Source organism: Capsicum annuum, chromosome 8 (genome assembly GCF_002878395.1).
Source record: "Capsicum annuum cultivar UCD-10X-F1 chromosome 8, UCD10Xv1.1, whole genome shotgun sequence".
Taxonomy (NCBI): Eukaryota; Viridiplantae; Streptophyta; class Magnoliopsida; order Solanales; family Solanaceae; genus Capsicum; species Capsicum annuum.
The window spans coordinates 159,905,107-159,924,550 of NC_061118.1; the positions used below are offsets into that span (position 1 = coordinate 159,905,107).

At 36.2% G+C, this 19,444-nt stretch overlaps 2 protein-coding genes and 1 non-coding gene across 3 annotated transcripts in view; 2 read left to right on the forward strand and 1 right to left on the reverse strand.

Annotated features, from left to right (window-relative positions):
• Positions 1-9,342: 9,342 nt before the first annotated feature.
• On the forward strand, positions 9,343-14,214 carry LOC107839949 (patatin-like phospholipase domain-containing protein 2). Its single transcript, XM_016683625.2, has 7 exons — positions 9,343-10,383; positions 11,246-11,389; positions 12,056-12,128; positions 12,232-12,337; positions 12,418-12,514; positions 13,566-13,661; positions 13,770-14,214. Exons 1-7 carry the CDS (start codon positions 9,691-9,693, stop codon positions 13,923-13,925), a joined length of 1,365 nt encoding a protein of 454 aa, XP_016539111.1. The 5' UTR covers positions 9,343-9,690; the 3' UTR covers positions 13,926-14,214.
• Positions 14,215-14,516: 302 nt separating this feature from the next.
• Positions 14,517-14,589, reverse strand: TRNAA-AGC. The gene has a single exon. It is a non-coding gene; the product is annotated as a tRNA-Ala (tRNA).
• A 739-nt stretch (positions 14,590-15,328) lies between these two features.
• The window catches only part of LOC107839945, a 32,892-nt gene continuing 28,776 nt past the window's right edge, over positions 15,329-19,444 (forward strand). The window contains exon 1 of the mRNA XM_016683621.2: positions 15,329-15,819. Coding sequence (XP_016539107.1) covers positions 15,588-15,819 — 232 coding nt within the window. The 5' untranslated portion in view covers positions 15,329-15,587. The remainder of the gene's footprint in view (positions 15,820-19,444) is intronic.

Here is a 19,444-nt window from a genome sequence, read left to right on the forward strand (position 1 = left end):
ACAACAACAAGGGATAAACAACATTATAATAAGAAGAACAACACTAGGATAACAATAATACAACGTTACAGGATTACAAGACACAACAAGAAACAACGGGTTCATTAGATAACACAAACTAAGACATGAAATGTAAAGATAGAAAGTGAGACATACATTATTACAAGATTAGGAACCCAAAGATATATTAAATCTAAGGACCTCTAGGACTTACAATAGCTACACCACACCCTTACGAAGACACAAGATCGGAATCCACCTCTCAAGCACCAACGTTGCCAAGCAATACACATTCACAAGTGTCTCCATACTTGCTCATGTCCTAGTTTCGGCCTAGGGAGGCTCTCTCTCTAGAGAGATGTTCTTTGTGTTCTTACATCAACATTCAATAACTAATGAGCTAAAACCCTAACATGTTCTTTATATAGGCTAATACAAATAATAAATAAAATAACAAAAGTGCCCCTTAGTGTTAAATGGACAAAATGATGCCCATGGAGTGCAATATAGGGACGGCTTTGGAGCCCTTTTCACACTTCAACTCGTACACTTCGTAGGTTGCATTCAACACACTAAAAAACATTCATCTTCATGATCGTGCCCGTATCATCCTCTCCATCTTTAGAGGAATTTAACCTCAAATTCACGGCACAACTAAACCAAAACAGCCCACAAAATGAGAAGAAACCGAGAACACAACAACTTCAAGTGTTGGCCACATTTTCATTTTGTACCTCGACTTCCTCTCCATGTTGAGATTTGCCTTCAATCTCATCCGATTCAATTGAATTTAGCCAAGAAGTTTCATTACAAAACAACAAATGAGTTAGTTGTAAAAGAAAGGTCCTCAGACTCTCTCTTTATTTCTTTGTCCTTGGATTTCTCACACTCAATCTCACAAGTGTTGTATGCTTGCTTGAACTCCGTGAGGTGTTGAGAGATGAACTAAATGTTTACAACGACTCCAAAGAATAAGAAAAAAAACACAAGGACATAAATACGAAGAACGATTTCAAAACCAACTCACAATTTAGTAAATGGTCACTAGCTTGTAAGTTAGTATTGGAATCAACAAATGAAACTAAAGAACTCAACAAAATGAAACTAAGAGATCAAAATTTGAGCCAAACTTTGTCGTATGAACAGTAGTTTGATGACGTGTCATCTTCTAATTGGCCCCATGTCCCACAAGTTTTAATCACCATTCTTGAAATTTTTAATCCTTATAATTTCAGAATGAAAGACAATTAGTATTTGGAGGGAAAGCACAAGTCTTGTAACTCTTTTCAAATTCAACTCAAAAGGTGCGATTTGACTTGTAGTAGTTCCACAAAACAAGACTCCTTGAAATATGGAAAAGTGGTTGAAAAGTTGATGTCAAGTCTATGAGTGATGTGAACTAGTCCTTTCACCAACAACTACTACAACTTGTCTTTCACCTTTTGTAGATTTAAAGTTAACTTTTCTTGCTTTAACAAAAGATGAATGGGTGAAGAATCAACAAGAACACAACAACAACTTCTAAGAACACCAACAACACAACCAACATCCAACTCTAAATTCCACAACAACAAAGTTAACCATACGGCCAAGGCTTCAACAATTGCAACAACATTTCGGTCAAGGCTTAAGTTCACGTCAATAACACCAACAAATATAAGCTCAAATCAAGATCGACTCAAACGTATTTTCGGTCAAGATGAACAACAACAAGAACAACAATTTTCCTCGACCAAGAACAACAATAACAACAAGGAACTCTCGACCAAGAACACAACAACAAGAACACTTTTCTCGACCAAGATTCAAGCTCAAGAACATTTTTTTTCAACTTTCAAGCCCAAGATTGATCCTTTAAGAACAAAATCAAGCCACGCTTTGATACCAAATGATATGAGACAAACTCGGGTCGTATAAAAAAGAAGCCAAAAACAGTCCACAAATAAAGGGAAATCCGAGAGCAATACAAACACAATTTGCGGCTCCAACAACAACAAGAAACAAGGTGTAAATGACTAACAACAACAAGGGATAAACAACATTATAATAAGAAGAATAATACTAGAATAACAACAATCCAACGTTACAATATTACAAGACACAACAAGAACCAACGGGTTCACTAGACAACACAAACTAAGACATGAAACGTAAAGATAGAAAGTGATACATACACTATTACAAGATTAGGAACCCAGATATATATTAAATCTAAGGACCCCTAGGACTTACAATAGAAACACCACACCCTTACGAAGACACAAGATCGAAATCTACCTCTCAAGCACCAACGTTTTCAAGCAATACACATTCACAAGTGATTCCATACTTGCTCATATCCTAGTTTCGGACTAGGGACATGATCGTAGGTTGCATTCAACACACTAAAAAATGTCCATCTTCATGATCGTGCCCGTATCAGGATCGTTGATTTCTTCAGGAATATCAGGATTAATCAGATTTTGAGTCTCTTCAGGAGAATCTTTTATAATATTATCTTTATCATTTTTCGCACTTTTTTTTTAGGATTTTTATCCTCTGAACCCAAAGGCCTACCACGCTTCAGGCGTGTTTGGGATTCAGAAGCTATTACATTAGAAGATGGTTCTTTTGGAACTTCAATTTGGACAGGCACATTCGCTGTAGGGATATGTGACTTGGTTATCCTTTTCAAATCAGTAAATACATCTGACATTTGATTTGCTAATTTCTATAAGTGTATGATCTTCCGGATCTCACTTTCACATGTGGGGTACGTGGATCAAAATGAGATAATGATGAAACTATCCATGCAATTTCTCTTTTAAGTTCACGTTTTCTCCCCCTAATTGTGAAAAATTTGTTTCATCAAATCGACAATCTGCAAATCGAGCAGTAAATAAATCTCCCGTCAATGGTTCAAGGTAGCGAATTATAGAGGGTGACTCAAACCTAACATATATTTCTAACCTTCTCTGGGGGCCCATCTTAGTACGCTGAGGTGGTGCAACTGGCACATATACAACACATTAAAAAATTCATAGATTGGAAATATTCAACTCATGATCCAGGACCAATTGTAACGGTGAGTACTTATTATAATGAGTTGGCCTGAGACGAACAAGTGATGCTGCATGTAAGATAGCATGACTCCAAATAGTAGTGGGCAATTTTATTTTCATAAGTAGTGACATGAGCAACATGATGGTCAACTCTTATCCCAATTGACATACAATAATCATCAAAAGTTTGGAATGTAAATGCTCCAGCATTATCGAGGCAAGTATCCTTAATGGGATAATCTGGGAATTGCGCCCTTAATCGTATTATTTGTGCCAATAATTTTGAAAATACCAGGTTGCGAGATGACAAGAGGCACACATGCGACCATCTTAAAGATGCGTCTATTATGACCATAAAATATCTAAATGTCCTACTAGATGGGTGAATAGACTCACATATATCCCCATGTATATGTTCTTGAAACTGAGGGGATTCGACGCTAACTTTCAGTGGCAATGGCTTAGTTATCAGTTTGCCTTGATAATAAGCAGCACCTAAAAATTCATCAGTTGTAAGAATCTTCAGGTTCTTTAACGGATGCCTTTTTGAATTTTCAATGATTCGTCTCATCATTATTGAGCCAGGATGGCCCATTCGATCATGCCAAAGCACAAATATATTTAGATCGGTAAACTTCTGGTTTACGATAGAGTGTGCTTTAATTGTACTAATTTCGGCATAATATAAGCCGGAAGACAAAGTTGGTAATATCTCCAACACTTGTTTTTGACTTGAGACAGTCTTAGTAATGCCAAGATATTTGACATTCATTTCATTTATTGTCTCAGCATGATATCTATTTCGGCGGATATCTTTAAAACTCAATAAGTTTCTTGGGGATTTAGAAGAGAACAATGCGTCTTCTATAACTAATTCTGTCCCCTTAGGCAGAAATATAGTAGCTCTTTCGGAGCCTTCAATTAATTTTGAATTACCAGAAATCGTCGTAACATTTGCTCTTCTTCTAAGTAAGTGGAAAAAGTATTTTTCATCTTTAAATATTGCTTGCGTTGTTCCGCTATCAATTACACAAATATCATCACGATCGATTAGTGATTTAAATAAAAATTGAGGAGTATCCATATTCTGTATTTGCTCATAAAAGTAGAGACTCGTGCTGATAACGTGTTAAATAATTAAAGCAAAATATTAAACTTAATTGTAATAACACTAACAGAGAAAATGAAGATAGCAGTAGTACTTTTCTTGTTTCTCATTACGCATCTCTATATTTATGTACAATGGAAGGCTATATATATAGAGACAAGTTACAAACTTCTCCACTAAGTCAATGGAAAAGCTTATTTTACAAGAATGTTTTTGTGCATCTTGTTTTACAAGATTGCCTTGTGTATCTTGTCTTACAAGAATGCCTTGATACATTCACATGAGCATCCATAACATATTATTTAATATCTAATAATTAATATTTATATTTGTATTTTTTTTCCTGTTTTGTACCATTATATTAGTTAAAGGTATAGTTCGATTATTTCTCGATATTTTTAAAATGTTGAACTATATATCTGTTTTAATTTTTTTGTCTTACCTTTTTAGTTCGTTGTAAAAGAAAATGTTTCTTTTCTCTCTTGGGTTAATATCAACTTTTCACGCGGCATGCTTAAGACAACAAGATCAATTTGATCCTTTCTACATATTTTTAGTTTAAGACCTCATAATTCAAAACTATTTGTTATTTTTTCTTTAATTTTGTGCTAAGTCAAAACCAAACAAATAAATTAAAATGAAGACAATAAAAGTTTTATAAGTTAAAAATAAAAATAACATTTTTCTAATGGTTTATTTTAGTCTTCTTTTAATTTTCAAACAAATGCACACACCACAACTTTTCTTCTTTTTATTTTACTGAAAATTTGAAAATGAAAGTCTTTAATGATCTAAATTAATTTTTGCCCTATGTTTAATTAAAATTTCATTATTTTTTTCTCAATTAAACTTTATACTGGCTAATTCATTTTTTAAGAAAATAATATAATATTTGATTAATATAAAAATATTTGATGCTACAAACTATTGTATGATTTATGATAAAAATAGTATTTAAATTAAATAATTAAAAGTCAAACTCAATAAAATACTTTTTGTAAATGTTTCTTCATTGGTTGAAACCTTACAAGATTATTAAAGTTTCAAAAATTTCTTGTGAGGATTAAAAAAATGAGTATTTTTTTTATTAAATTATTATTATCCAACATGTGAGGAAGCTGCTTTGTTGGATTTTGCAAGGGCCTTTGGGCTGGTGGTAGTGAATTTGAGTTTTTCGAAGAAAGAGGATCACCTGATTATCTTCCGAAGCGCATTAGTCAAGACGCAGATTGACTTTCTATTACTAAGGAAGGGGGATAGGGGGTTATGTAAGGACTGTAAAGTTATTCTGAGCAAGCATCTTTCGACCCAACACAGGCTTCTAGTGATGGACTTGTCTATTAAGAAGTGCAAGAAGAGAAGGTTTGGGGAGGGTCGACCTAGAATTAAGTGGGGTGACTTAACGCCGGTTAGTGCACTGGAGATAGGGGAAAAAGTGGTAGATTGGGGGCGTGGAAGTGCAGAGGGGACGTGGATACTATGTGGGATAAGGCTGCCAGCTGCATCACGGAGACTGCTAGAGAAATGTTGGGTGTTTCAAGGGGTCAGGCAGGACGTCATAAGGGGGACTGGTGGTGGAATGAAGAAGTGAAGAAGAAAGTGGAGATTAAAAAAGAGGCGTATGTTAAATTGATTGAGAGTAAAGATGAAGAGGGGAAATGGGTGAATAGGAAGGTTTACAAAGTAGCAAGGAAGGAGGTTAAGTTAGCAGTTGTGTCTGCTAAGTCGGCAGCGTTTGAAAGCTTGTATGCTGGGTTAGAGGAGAAAGATGGGGAAAATAGGTTGTATAGGCTTGCTAAGGCTAGGGAGCAGAAGGGTAGTGACCTCGATCAAGTGAAATACATTAAGGGGGGATGACAATGTTTTGGTAGAGGATGTTCACATTAAAAAGAGATGGAAGGAATACTTTCATAGATTTTTGAACGAGGAGGGGGTCAGAGACATTGAGTTAGGGGAGCTGAAGCACTCGGTGGAGAGCCATGATTTCAGTTATTGTAGGTGTTTTAAGGTTGAGGAGGTCATAAAGGCTATTTATAAGATGTGGAGTTGTAGGGCGACGGGGCCTGACGAGATTCTGGTGGATTTTTGGAAGTATGATGGTGAGGCAGGTTTAAGGTGGTTGACTGATTTGTTTAACGATATTTTTAAGACTATGAAAATGACTGAGGCTTGAATATGGAGTACATTGATTCCGTTGTATAAAAATAAGGGTGACATTCAGAGTTGCAAACAACTATAGGGGTATTAAGCTGTTGAGTCACACTATGAAGATTTGGGAGAGAGTGGTTGAGCGGAGGTTGAGAAGGGTCGTGTCCATTTTAGAGAATTAGTTTGGATTTATGCATGGTCGTTCAACGACAGAGGCAATTTACCTAGTGAGGAGATTGGTGGAGCAGTATAGAGAAAAGAAGAGAGATTTGCACATGGTGTTCATCGACCTGGAAAAGGCGTATGATAAAGTCCCGAGGAAGGTTCTTTGGAGATGCTTGGAGGTGAGAGGGGTTCTGGTGGCGTACATCAGAGCTATTAAGGACATGTACGATGGAGGGAAGACCCGAGTGAGGACGAAGGAAGGAAACTTAGAGCATTTTTCGATCGAGACAGGGTTGCACTAGGGATCGACTCTTAGTTTGTTCTTATTTGGGTTGGTGATGGACGTGTTGACGCGGAGCATTTAAGGAGAGGTGCCTTGGTGTATGTTATTTGCGGATGATGTAGTGCTAATTGATGAGTCGCGGAGCGTGTGAATGACAAATTAGAGGTTTGGAGGCAAACCCTTGAGTCTAAGGGGTTCAGGCTGAGTAGGTCCAAGACGGAGTATTTGGAATGCAAGTTTGGTGACTTGAGGCAGGAGGACAAAGTGGTGGTGAGGTTGGACTCCCAGGATGTCTGTAAGACGTACAATTTTAAGTATCTTGGGTCTACGATTCAGGGGAATGGTGAAATCGATGAGGATTTCTCTAACCGTATTGGATTAGGTTGGATGAAGTGGAGGCTCGTCTCGGGAGTGTTGTGTGATAAGAAGGTGCCCCTTAAGCTTTAAGACAGATTCTATAGAGTGGCAGTCCGACCGGCCATGTTGTATGAAGCAGAGTGTTGGCCAGTCAAGCACTCTCACATCTAAAAATTGAAGGTGGCAGAAATAAAAATGTTGTGTTGGATTGTGGGCTTACTAGAGGGGAAAGATATAGGAATGAGATTATTCGGGAGAAGGTGGGGGTAGCTTTGGTAGATGAAAAGATGCGGAAAGAAAAACTGAGATAGTTCGGGCATGTGATGAGGAGGAACGCGGATGCCTCAGTCCAGAGGTGTGAGAGGCTAGCTGTGGATAGATTTAGGAGGAATAGAGGTAGTAGGCCGAAAAAATACTGAAGGGAGGTGATTCGACATGACATGGAGCAACTCCAGCTGACCGAGGATATGACCCTAGATAGAAAGATGTGGAGATCGCGGATAAAGCTAGAAGACTAATGGGAGTGTGTGGGTTGTAGCTTGCAGTTAGGGGAGTATTTGTGTAGCCGGGTTAGTAATCCTAGGCTTGTACATAGGTGTCCTTGGTTTGTGAGTGTATGGTACGATTAGGCGGGTATCCTATGTCTTATGTCGTAGTTTCTATTTTCTTATTTCGTGTTGCCCTTATTTCGCATATTTCATATTTCTCTGATTTCTATTTTACTATTTCTTATTCTTGATTTTATTATGTCATCCATTCACCAGTTTACTATTCTTTATCTTGAGCCAGAGGTCTATCGGAAACATCCTCTCTACTTCTTCGGAGGTAGCGGTATGAACTGTGTATATCTTACCCTCCCCAGACCCCACTATGTGGGAATTCATTGAGTTTTTTGTTGTTGTTGTTGTTGTTGTTGTATTATCCCACGTAAAAGAAGACAACAAAATTTTTAATTAATTTTAAATTTAGGTGGATAAATAGATATTTTGTAGTATCAGTGTCACTTCGTTATGACTAATATTTTTTGAATAGCATTTTAAAAGCCCATATAATTGTTTAAATTTGCTGAAATGGACGAGATCTTGAAAAGTCATTAAAATTTAATTAAAGATAAAATAGACAAAATATATTCACGTGATAACTACCGAAATGAGATGTCCTCCTTTATATATAGTAGTATGTGGTAGTAATATAGTAATAATAATAGTAATAAGGCACCTTTAGAAAATATTCTATTCATCATATTTTAATTATTGATTTATCTATTTTCATGTCTAGTAAGAAAAATAATAAACACAATATGCTATTTATTATTTATTAAGTTGTCTTTTTTATTACATGTTTTTAAAGATCGAACAATATTTAAAGAACTCTGAGTGTGTAGTTGAAGACTATTGCAAACTTTAATTTTGTATTGAAATTTATTTTGGAAATAATTTTTTTGAACTAAAGTGAATGTTAATTTAATAAAGGATGTTTTAGTTAAAAGATTATAAATTAAGTGACAAGAAGAGACCAATTAAAAACACACAAATGGAAATGGTCTTAACAAAAAAGAATAAGGATAAAAATGAAAATATATAACAAAAAAATAACATCATTTGCCATGTGTAATAACTTAATTCACCTCACCAAAGAAGTGAAATACCTAAAATGTCCGACTACTAAAATTTAAGATTCTCCCTTATATAAAGTAGTAATATATATATATAATTGCACTCTTTCAACAGAATTTACTTTCATTTATGTATTTCTGCCTCTCTCTCCTTTCCATATATCTTTGATTCTTTGTCTTCAATTTAAAATTTTAATATATATTTAAAAGTTTCAAATGGTAACAATATAAACACACAATCTCGAAAAAAAAAAATTATAGTGAAGATAAGTTATGGTGATAGGTTTCAAATATTTGATGACTTTTGGTTGGTATTTAGTCTTTAAAAAATTACTCGAAGTTACCATGTAGAGGTTCAAAAAGCAAGTTCATGATGAAATTTAATTTCATGAATCTTCAGTGGCGGACTCAAGATTTAAGGAGTGTGGGTGCTTACTACAGTGCACCTAACCAACTTCTTGTTTAGTGGGTGCTTTTATATAATTTATACCTATTTTTACATGTAATTATACTTATTCCACGTCAAATTTAGTGAACGTCAAAACATCCAAAAAATTATGTATAGGTCCGCTCCTGATTGTCTTTATTAAAAAAGAATCATGGCCTGCAAATTAGATAAATTTTTATTAACTTATTTTGAATTTGATTTTGATATTATAGCTTTATAAAAATATTTTTTTTAATATGTGTCAAAGATTAAAACTAACATCCCACTATTTTAATTTTTTAAAAAATATTATATCATAAATTTGATGAGTTATTCTATAATTGCGCTTGATCAAATTAACTAGCGAATAAAGAAAAGATGTCCGGATTTGTGTATTACTCAAGCATTGTATAAAACCAACTTGCCATTGTCTTGAACTCCCACTATCTGTCAGAAACTTTATATATACAACTGCCGGAATAGACGGGGCAAAGTACAAAATCCAAAAAGCAGTTTCATTGACAAGACAAAATCAACAAGAGTTTCATGTTCCAGATTTTACACACGACAGGCAAAATCAGTAGTAGTGCTGCTATACAAAAGCATAGCATCATCTACGTATGGACCAAATCATCATCAATGCGAAGAATACATATGAAACATTCCAATTCTCCCTCTCAGCCTAACAACAACAACAACAATAAATCATCAATGGCTTCTTCCCTTTTCTTCTCTAACCCTCGCCCTTTTCGCCCACCTCTAAACCCTAATTCCAATCCCCATCTCGTTTTCCCTCTTCGCACCCTCAATTTCTCCGCCAAATCTACTCCGCCAACCCCGTTGCCTCCTCCTCCGGAGCCGGCGGCGGAGAAGAAGTCGTTTGCGGTGGCGACGGGGGAGCTTTTTCTTGGGATTGCTTCGAGGGTATTGAGGAGGGGGAATAGCATAGTTAATGGATGGAATGAGGAGCAGGCGGCCGGGGGTGTGGGTGTGAGTATGTTCAAGGATGATGAACAGAGTGAATCGTATTTTTTGAGGAGGAGGAAGGAAGGGATTGCGTCGGTGGTTGAGGACCCGGTCCAGCCGGAAGTTGTGTGGGAGCAGACGGAGAAGGATGTGGAAGCTGAGAAGAAACGGAAAAAGGTGACTAGTCCTGGGTTTAGTTTCTCGGCTGCTGGGCTTTTGTTTCCTTATCATCTTGGAGTTGCTAAGCTTCTCATCGAGAAAGGGTATATCAAGGTTTGACATACTATACTGTGTATGCTCTTTATTTAAACTTGGTTCATCTAATACTTTGACAACTTGGAGTTGCTATGGACCTTATTGTTTTTTCAAGATGAGTGTTTTATTGAGCTTCTTTTTCGCTGATTATTGCTAATAAGCTTATTATATGTGAGAGGATTAAGGTCAAGAAGCAGCAGCAGGGGTAGAAGCCTAATTAGTGGTTCGACCGAAGCCAGTTACTTTTGCTCAAATAGTCTATTTGTGTTGATAAATTCAGTAAACATATACACATATTTAATGGAAGTTATTAGCACTTAAAGTTGTCGTTTGAAAAATGCAGAACCCATAAAGTTAAAATTTTGACTTCACCTGTGGAGGATGTGGATGAGGTAGAAGGTTAGTTGATAGCAGTGCGTTGTCTTGTTACCCGTCCATACTAGTAGTTGTAGCATTTCTCGTGCAGTTTCTGATCCTTCTGTTAGTATTTGTTGTCTTGTGCTTTGACTATCATATATTATTCTGTTGTAGTAACTGGCCAGTTTTTATCTCTGTTATTTCTTGTACTTCTATTACTTCTTTTTCCTGCGCTGCTTTTGACTCTTTTTTCCCTTGAGCCGAGGGTCTATCAGGAACAGCCTCTCTACCTTTGAGGTAGCCAGGTAGGGGTAAGGTCTGCACACTCTACCCTCTCCAGATTCCACTTTTTGGGATTATAGTGGGCATGTTGTTGTTGCTGCCTGTGTCGAGAAGTTCTTATACTAAACATTGGACATTAACCACCGGTGGGAGGGTCTTGGTTGAGTGATTTTTCTTTGGTTACAAATTAGAATTACTAAGATGTCTTTTTAGAGTGATCGGCATATTTCTTCTTTCCCAGGAGACAACACCACTAGCTGGTTCTTCTGCTGGTGCAATTGTCTGTGCAGTGGTTGCTTCTGGTGCCAGTATGCAAGAGGCTCTAGATGCTACGAAAATATTAGCTCAAGATTGTCGTCTCAAAGGGACAGCATTTCGCCTTGGGGTAAGTGTCATAACAAAATCCCTTAATAGTGCAAGCTATAAGGATCTTCACGGACAGAAAAAGATTGCAGTCAGTTTGATAATGATCGAGTGACATTGCTTCTTCGGCCCGAACCGAGGAATCCTTAGATATGATGCAAAAGGGCTCTTGGTCTATCCTTGATCAGAGATTTCTCTTTCTTTTTACGAACTTGATATCGATAAATCTGCGAATCTAGAAATTCATTAACAGAATCCCTTAATTGTGCAAGCTATAAGAATCATACTCATTTATAATTATGCAATAATTGATAGCGTTGATCTCAGTCAAATTCTATGAAACAGGTTTAAGTTATAAATTGTAGTCTTTGTAAAAATAGAATAGATCAATTGAGGCTTTTTTATGTGTGTGGCTCAATTTAAGTGTATGAATTGGTTTACAAAAGTAAAAAACTTAAAGTGACAGTTGTATAGCAATTTTAATCGTGACTTGATTTGTCCACTTCAAATTGTAATCTCTTATTTGGAGACAGATTACAGATGTTTTTATCTCACTGGAAAATAACTTAACGCGGCTAATTGCTTATTTTGCGTCATTGAGATTTTCTAGAGTATTGTTTTTGAGGACTAGTAATTAGGATTTTGGTATTTAAATATTAACACATCTAAAAATGTCATTCTGTACCAGGCTGTTCTTAGAGAAGTTCTTGAGAAATTTCTTCCAGATGATGCTCATATTAGATGCAATGGAAGAGTTCGCGGTAAGTGTGGACGAACTTTGTTCATCCTAGCTGATATTTGATGCTCTTCCAAAATATAATATGGTTTCTCTGAGTTGAGAATGATGTAGTCATTTCATCCCAGTTGCTGTAACACAGATACTTTGGAGGCCCAGAGGCTTATTGGTTGATCAGTTTGATTCTAGGGAAGATCTTATCAATGCTGTCTTTACTTCTTCTTTTATCCCAGGGTACACATTCTCTCTGGCTTTAATAACTTCTCTTTTAGCTCAAACTGTAATCTAAACCTTCAAACTATCATGAATTACAGATATCTTGCTCCAAGACCTGCCACATTTTTCAGGAATAGACTCTGTATTGATGGGGGGCTGACACTGTTTATGCCACCGACGTCTGCTGCTCAGACGGTAACTTCTTATGAAATTAATTAAATAGTCTGCTAAACTGGACATGTCCAATCATGGCTGCCTTTCTGTGTTATTTGCGGATGATAGTTCTGGGTTGATTTTGCTATTGTACTTCTAAAAATAATGCTGCCTGTGACTTTGACGAAATTTTTTATAAAAAGAAGGGGTGGGGGTGGCTGAAAACTTTGTCTGTTCACCTGACTTCACACTATATTTTAGAGAGTGACGCTAACTCAATCCAACCCATTAAGTGATATGTGTATGACCTTATATACATTTATGTAATTGACTCGTTCCAACCCATTGAGTCATCTAATAACTAGCTGTCAAACTGAAGCCTTGTGTGCTGCTCTGGAATTAGTTTGAAGTTGCTAAGATACACATTATGGTCTACTGCAAATTATTAATCTTTCCTTTTTATAACTAATCTGAAATTAGAACATGTTTTCCGTCCTCATGCTCTCCCAATGTAGCCTAAAAATAATAGCAGTGCACTTGCAAATCTCTCTGGGTTGCTGATTACCTTGAATTCTTTAGATTTTATCTGCATGTTTGATATATAATCTCCTTGTCTTTAGTCTTCTGCACAAACCTAATTTCCTTCTTGGTTTTTCATTTTCGCTGTGTGTGTCATTACTGCATTTCCCAGCCTTCATCCTGTTGCTTCTCCTCCCCTGTTACATTTTCCAGCATTTATTTGCAACAGTTGTGAATTTTTTTTAATAGCGGTGGTATTGGGGTCAGCTTGTGCCTCGACTATTCCACCGGTATGTGCTACCTCATATGGGCACAGGTACCAAGTAACTATACCACCAAGGTTTAGGCATAGGAAGTATTCACCTTGTGTTTTTTTTTGTCTCTACTGCGACATGAAATCTGGTCTCCAATGTTTGTGCCCATTTCATTCACCACGATGCCACACCCTTGGGCACTAACAATTTAAGCTTTTTACTTGCTAGTTTTACTGTAGAAACAACGATGACTTGTCAGTATATTGACTTCTGTTCATATGATTCCTGGAGGTAGTTAACAACTGGTTTGTTGTATCCAGGTGCGCGTTTGTGCTTTTCCAGCAGGTCGTTTGGGATTGCAAGGAATTGGGATAAGTCCTGACCGCAACCCTGAAAATAGGGCCACTCCTCGTCAGGTACTTGGACATCCTACAGTCAATTGCCAGTTTTTTCTAATGGTAGACCAATAACAAATGACCCTCTCATCTGTTTTTTTTTTTTTTTTTTTTGGCCACAATTTGCAGCTTCTCAATTGGGCACTTGAGCCAGCAGAAGATGATATTCTTGATAAGCTCTTTGAACTAGGTTATGCAGATGCTGCTGTGTGGGCCCAGGAGAACCCGGTTGAGGACATAGTTCGAGATGACAATTCTTCCTTTGGCAGCAGTCTTGTACAATAGCTTTATAAAGATAAATTTATTTCAAGCATGTGTGCGATGGAGATGTCATTAAACTTGAAAATAAGAGGTGTCTCTAGGGTACCCTTGAACAATGATGGCTTGCCTTAACAAGGAGCTGATACTGAGGAAGAGCGAAGAGGTCGGAACTGGTTTTGTATATACAAACATTGCTAAGATGTAAAGGAGGGGTAACAAAAGGATGCACAGGATTTTAAATCTGGAGGTACTACTGGGGCTAATTTACACTTGCTAAACCATTTACTGATGGAGAAAAAAAAGAGTAGAAGCAGTCGTTGTGTGTCTTGAATTATTCCATTTTGAAGTGAATATCGTTGTAAAATACATTTTGTATTTTTTGTACTATTATGTAATTTCAGCAGGATTTATATCATAATGTATTTGCTCATAGTTTAAAGACTGTTAGTTACGTTGGATTCCATATGAGAGGATTATTAATATTGAAAAATAGACTGATGTCATTCTGTCTCTATTTTATGCATAAAAATGCTCATAATTAAAATTCTTTCATCCCATTGCAGTCACATAAATACACTGCTTAATTTGTGTAACATGGGAGGAAAAGAGAGAAAGTGGAGATGCGGGGTATCGATCCCCGTACCTCTCGCATGCTAAGCGAGCGCTCTACCATCTGAGCTACATCCCCAGAGCGTTGTACTCTCGTACAAGAGGAATAATATCGAGGATCAAGAGTCAAGTGCCTTTGAGACCACTTTTTAAGGAGAGATTGCATACACCAATTGATTAAATAATAGGAGTATACCACATGTGAATTGTATGGAGCTGTACTTTTAAGTTCATATTCCATTAGAATTTTTATTTATGCTTTAAATTAGGTCCCTTGTGAGTAGCTTTGCATGAAAAATTAGAAATAGCTCAATCTATTTATAAATAGCTAAATCAATCAAAATTTAATTGCTTTGAATGACATAATAATTAATAACAATGAATTTTCGTCCTTGATTGCATTCATTTTCATTCCGTTAAATCGCCAAGAAGGTACATTAATACAAAAATACAATCTAAAAAGAGTGAAAAAATAAGTGAGAGAAGACCGGAAGTCTTCTTCCATTGAAATTCCAAAGGAAAGATGACCAAGAAACCAATGTGTTTATTGTTGGAATTTTCTGATGCCTTCTTTTACAGGCCACAAAAGTTGAACCATTATCTCGATGTGAAACAATTGCACATTTAGCATCGAAAAACTATCTATAACGTAGCACGTGCTTATGCTTTGACGCATCGCCTAAACCTGATTGGGGGAGGCGGGCGCGTGACTCGAGATTGACATTGAACTCCCGATGATCATTACGAAGGTGTCCAACTTTCACAGAAATACTATTGATGATATTATAGCCAAGATTAGAAGTTATGGGACCAAATTTGAGTTTCGAGAACTTCCAAGCCTTCAAAGAAGTTGTAAATTATCTGCTTTCCTAATACAACAAGCAACAGTCTTTGACTTGCCAAACTCCAGCCCAAAAAACAGACACTGCAATCCATTATTAATTACGTACTAATTATTCCAACTTCACATCCTAATCCTTAAACTAAAAACAACAACAACCAAAATCATTGTCGTATAGTAGTATTAATTTGAGAATCAAGAGAAGTAATGTTAATGGTTGTTGAAAGTTGAAAAAGATGCACAACAAACTAGTTGCAGGAGTAGAACTAGTAAATCCAACATCAGCTTTTTATGGACTTCCTCCTCATCGTCTTCATCAACCATTCTTGACCAAGATTTTATGCAGCACCAACAACTCTTCTTCTTCTTCTTCTTCTTCTTCTTCTTCTTCTTCTTCATCGTCGGAGCATAAGTTGAGGTTTAATCTTGGGGGTGATAGGAAGTGGAATTTCAAAGATATTGATACAAGTGAGTTTTACTACTTTCAATTCCTTTTTCTTCAATTTCTTTCTTCTTGGTCTTTGTTTTTTCTAATTTGATAGCTTGTATCTTACTTTTTCTTGTAAAAAATTTTTAGTTCAAGATTCATTTAATTAGGGGTCCAGCTTATTTTTAGTTGGGTTTGAGATTTTCTATGTCATGAAGAATAAGTGCGAGATTTGGAAAACCTCTATATAAATCCATGTTAGTTTGAGATTGAGGCGTAAATTATCTGTTGATAGATTTCGAGATTTATTTCATTGAATTGGTGGTTGTTATAGTCACAGAAGTAAATACTTAATACAGTATTTTTACATGGAAAACACCCGGCTCAAGAAAGGTGTAAAAAATCATGACCGGTACCTCTACAGAATTTAACCCCAACTTCACTATAACACTTCAGCCTCAACAATCAATAGAATTACAAGACTTCTTGTAAGCTAGGAATTAAAACTTCTAACTCCTATCACTACAAATACACAAATCTTCCCAAGATAAGTGTTCCTAAGTCTTCGAGTTCCCAACTTGAAGACATATCTTCGAGTTCCCAACTTGAAGACATAACTCCTAACTTAGTTTATAAATCACTGAGACTAGAACAATGACTCATTACAACTCAAAGAACCTACCTACTACACACAGTCTATGACTTGCTAAGTAAGAGACCAGGGTCTTCTTCAAGTGTGTGAACTGATATGCTGATTGTTGATTATCTTTTCAGTGCTTGAGTGAGTTACTTGAGTGCAGCTTGCCGTATATACTGATGCAGTCCTTTTAGATCTCTTCTTCTATCTTGTGTAGGACTCTATCAAGTAACTCCTCTTCTTGTTGCTGCCACCTCTCACTCTCTCAGATTTTATAGGACTCTTTTGCTTTATCTTCTCTTTCAGTACTTTTGCACAACTTCATGTTTCTCTTTATCTTGACTAGGACTCTTTTGCAGGACTTCTTGTTCCACTCAACTTCTTCTGTTGTGGTAAATGTTTATCCACTTCTGTTTGTACGCAAAGTCATCTTATCAGTAACGTGTCTGCATCTCAGCTTTGTTCACTTGAATGGACCAGCTTTCACAACATGTTTCATTCATATGTCTATCATCAAAACTTCTTATCCCCTAACAAATTCCTCCTTTTTGATGATGACAAACATAGCAGCACAGTATCACAAAAATCAGACATACTCAATAATGAATTTAAATAAAAGAATCACAGTAGAATGAAATAGGTTAGTCCAATTGAGTTATAAGTATTGTATAATCTGTTCTTCCCCTTTTGACATCATCGAAAAGCTGAGCCATCAAGTGAAAATAGTTTAATAATTCATGGCCACTGGAGCTATCACTAAAACAATCAAAATTCAGAGCAAGAGGCAGCTATGCATTGAATTAAACAGAAGTAGATCATGTTACCCAAAGAGGTCCATTTCATTAAAAAAAACAGATACAATTATTGTTACCCAGTAGCATCAAAAAATGAAACAAGTTGGACCAAGGGACAACAAAGAGAAAAGGCCTAAGGTACGAAGAATAATTTTAATTGGAGGAGGTAGAGGGAATAAGGGAGGTTAACTTCCTAATGATATCAACATTTTCAGTTCGTTCCTTTTCCAAAGTGGCTGTGAGGGAAGCAATTTGAGCTTCAAGGACCCTCTTTTCATCCTCATGAACAGCCAATGCAGCCTGTGCACCCTCCAGCTCACCCTGCTTTGCCTCTAAGGCATTTCTCAACTTCTGCATAGGGTTGTCTGCACTTCTCATAGCAGCAGGTAACATAGCATGGTTCACATATCCAATGACATCCTTAGTAGTCTGCAATGACCATACCTTGACAGGTACATGAAAATCTTCAAAAATAGATGCAAGCCAGAACTGATAGGGCAAAGCATGACCATTTGTATCTTTGACAAGTACCCTTTGCATGTGTTTAATGATGAGTTGAAGAAGGTCTATTGGAATCTCAGAATCCAACAATTCCATTAAAGTAAGATCAAGAAAACTTGCAACTGTTCTCCTTTCCTGTCTGGGCAGGATTATTTTGTGGACCACATCAAAATAAAATTGATAGAGAGGAGACATCTCATTTTTCATTACCCTACGATGAGAAGGAAGAAGGGGATTCCCAGAGAATTTCCTTGAAATATCAAGAGCGGATGGAAGATTATCAAGAGGGGGCCAAGAACCCTTCACATAATGTCTCCAACCCCCAATAGGAACATTTAGAATTCTACCCAAATCAGCAGGATAAAGATTAATGGTTTTCCCATGAACAGTGGTTGAGATCATCTCCCCAATAGCAACTCCATTTGTATAAAATTCATACACTTCATTTTTTTCAAACTTCCTTTGATGATCACCTTGCAAAAACAAGTATGACCACCCTTGAGCTCTCAACTTAGAGACTAAGGTTTCCATGTTAGGACTCCCAAAACCAGTGATAACTCTACCCCTGACCATCTTTCGTTTTTGAAAGTGCAAAACATGATCGGACTGAGAAGCCTTATCATCAGGAGTTTCAACATCAATATCAAAATCAAAATCTTAATTAGTTGCAGTAGGAGGAGCAGGAGGAGTATCAGGAAGAAAATCAAAGTTTGAGTCAGAAAGAAACAGGTTTGGGTCCTTGTTTCTTCGGACGGGAGGTAGACTTTGAAGGACCTTTGACAGTAGAGACTTTGACAGCGGATTTTGAAGATGAGGAAGCATTGGAAGTAGGTTGGGAGGATAACTTATGAGAGAAGGAGGGCTTGGGAGTTTTAGCAATGGTTAGGGGTGGCAAATAGGCGGATTGGATTGGATTTGGATGGGTTAAATATGGATCGAGCAAAAATGGTTTGGATTGCAATCCGCCCATATAAATATGGGTAAATATGGATTTGTTCAAATATGGATTGGGTAAAAATGGTTCCAACCCACTTTATCTCCTAAAATAAAAAACTTAAAACTTCTATATCATGTCAATTTGACTTTTTTTCCCTTTTTTTTTAAAGTTTTTTCTTTTTAGTTTTTTTCTCTCTCTCTTCTATATATAGCCTCTAGTTTTTTTATTTTTTCTTTTTTTTTCTCTCTTCTATTTCTACCCTTTGCTTCTCTTTCTTTTTTCATTTTTAGTCTCCTTTTTTATAGTTTTTTTTACTTTTTTTTTTCTTCTTTGGTTTTATTTTATATTTTATATTTTTTTTTATTTTCGAAGAACATGATTAAGTCGAGTACAAATTATGAATGATGACTGAGATATCATAACCATTCAAAATATTTGTATTCATCATCATTTTTTTTTCCTTCTCTTTTTTCATTAATTTTTTTCTTTCTGATTCTTTTTGTATTTTTTTCTTTACGATTTTTCTCTCTCTTCTATCTCTAACTTCTACCTCTTTTTCTTTTCTTTTTTTCTTCATTGTTTTTTTTTTTGATTTTTCTTTTATGATAACGAAAATACCATAAGCGCATATTGGTTTATATTCGCCCAACATTTATAATTTTTGTAAGTACACTCAAGTGGACTCTACCTAATGAACAGATACAAAGATAAATATAGTATCCAGAAAGATCTTGGAATTACATTTGTCAAACCAAATATCTTTAGCAGTCGCAAGAAGTACACAAATCAAGGTTTCT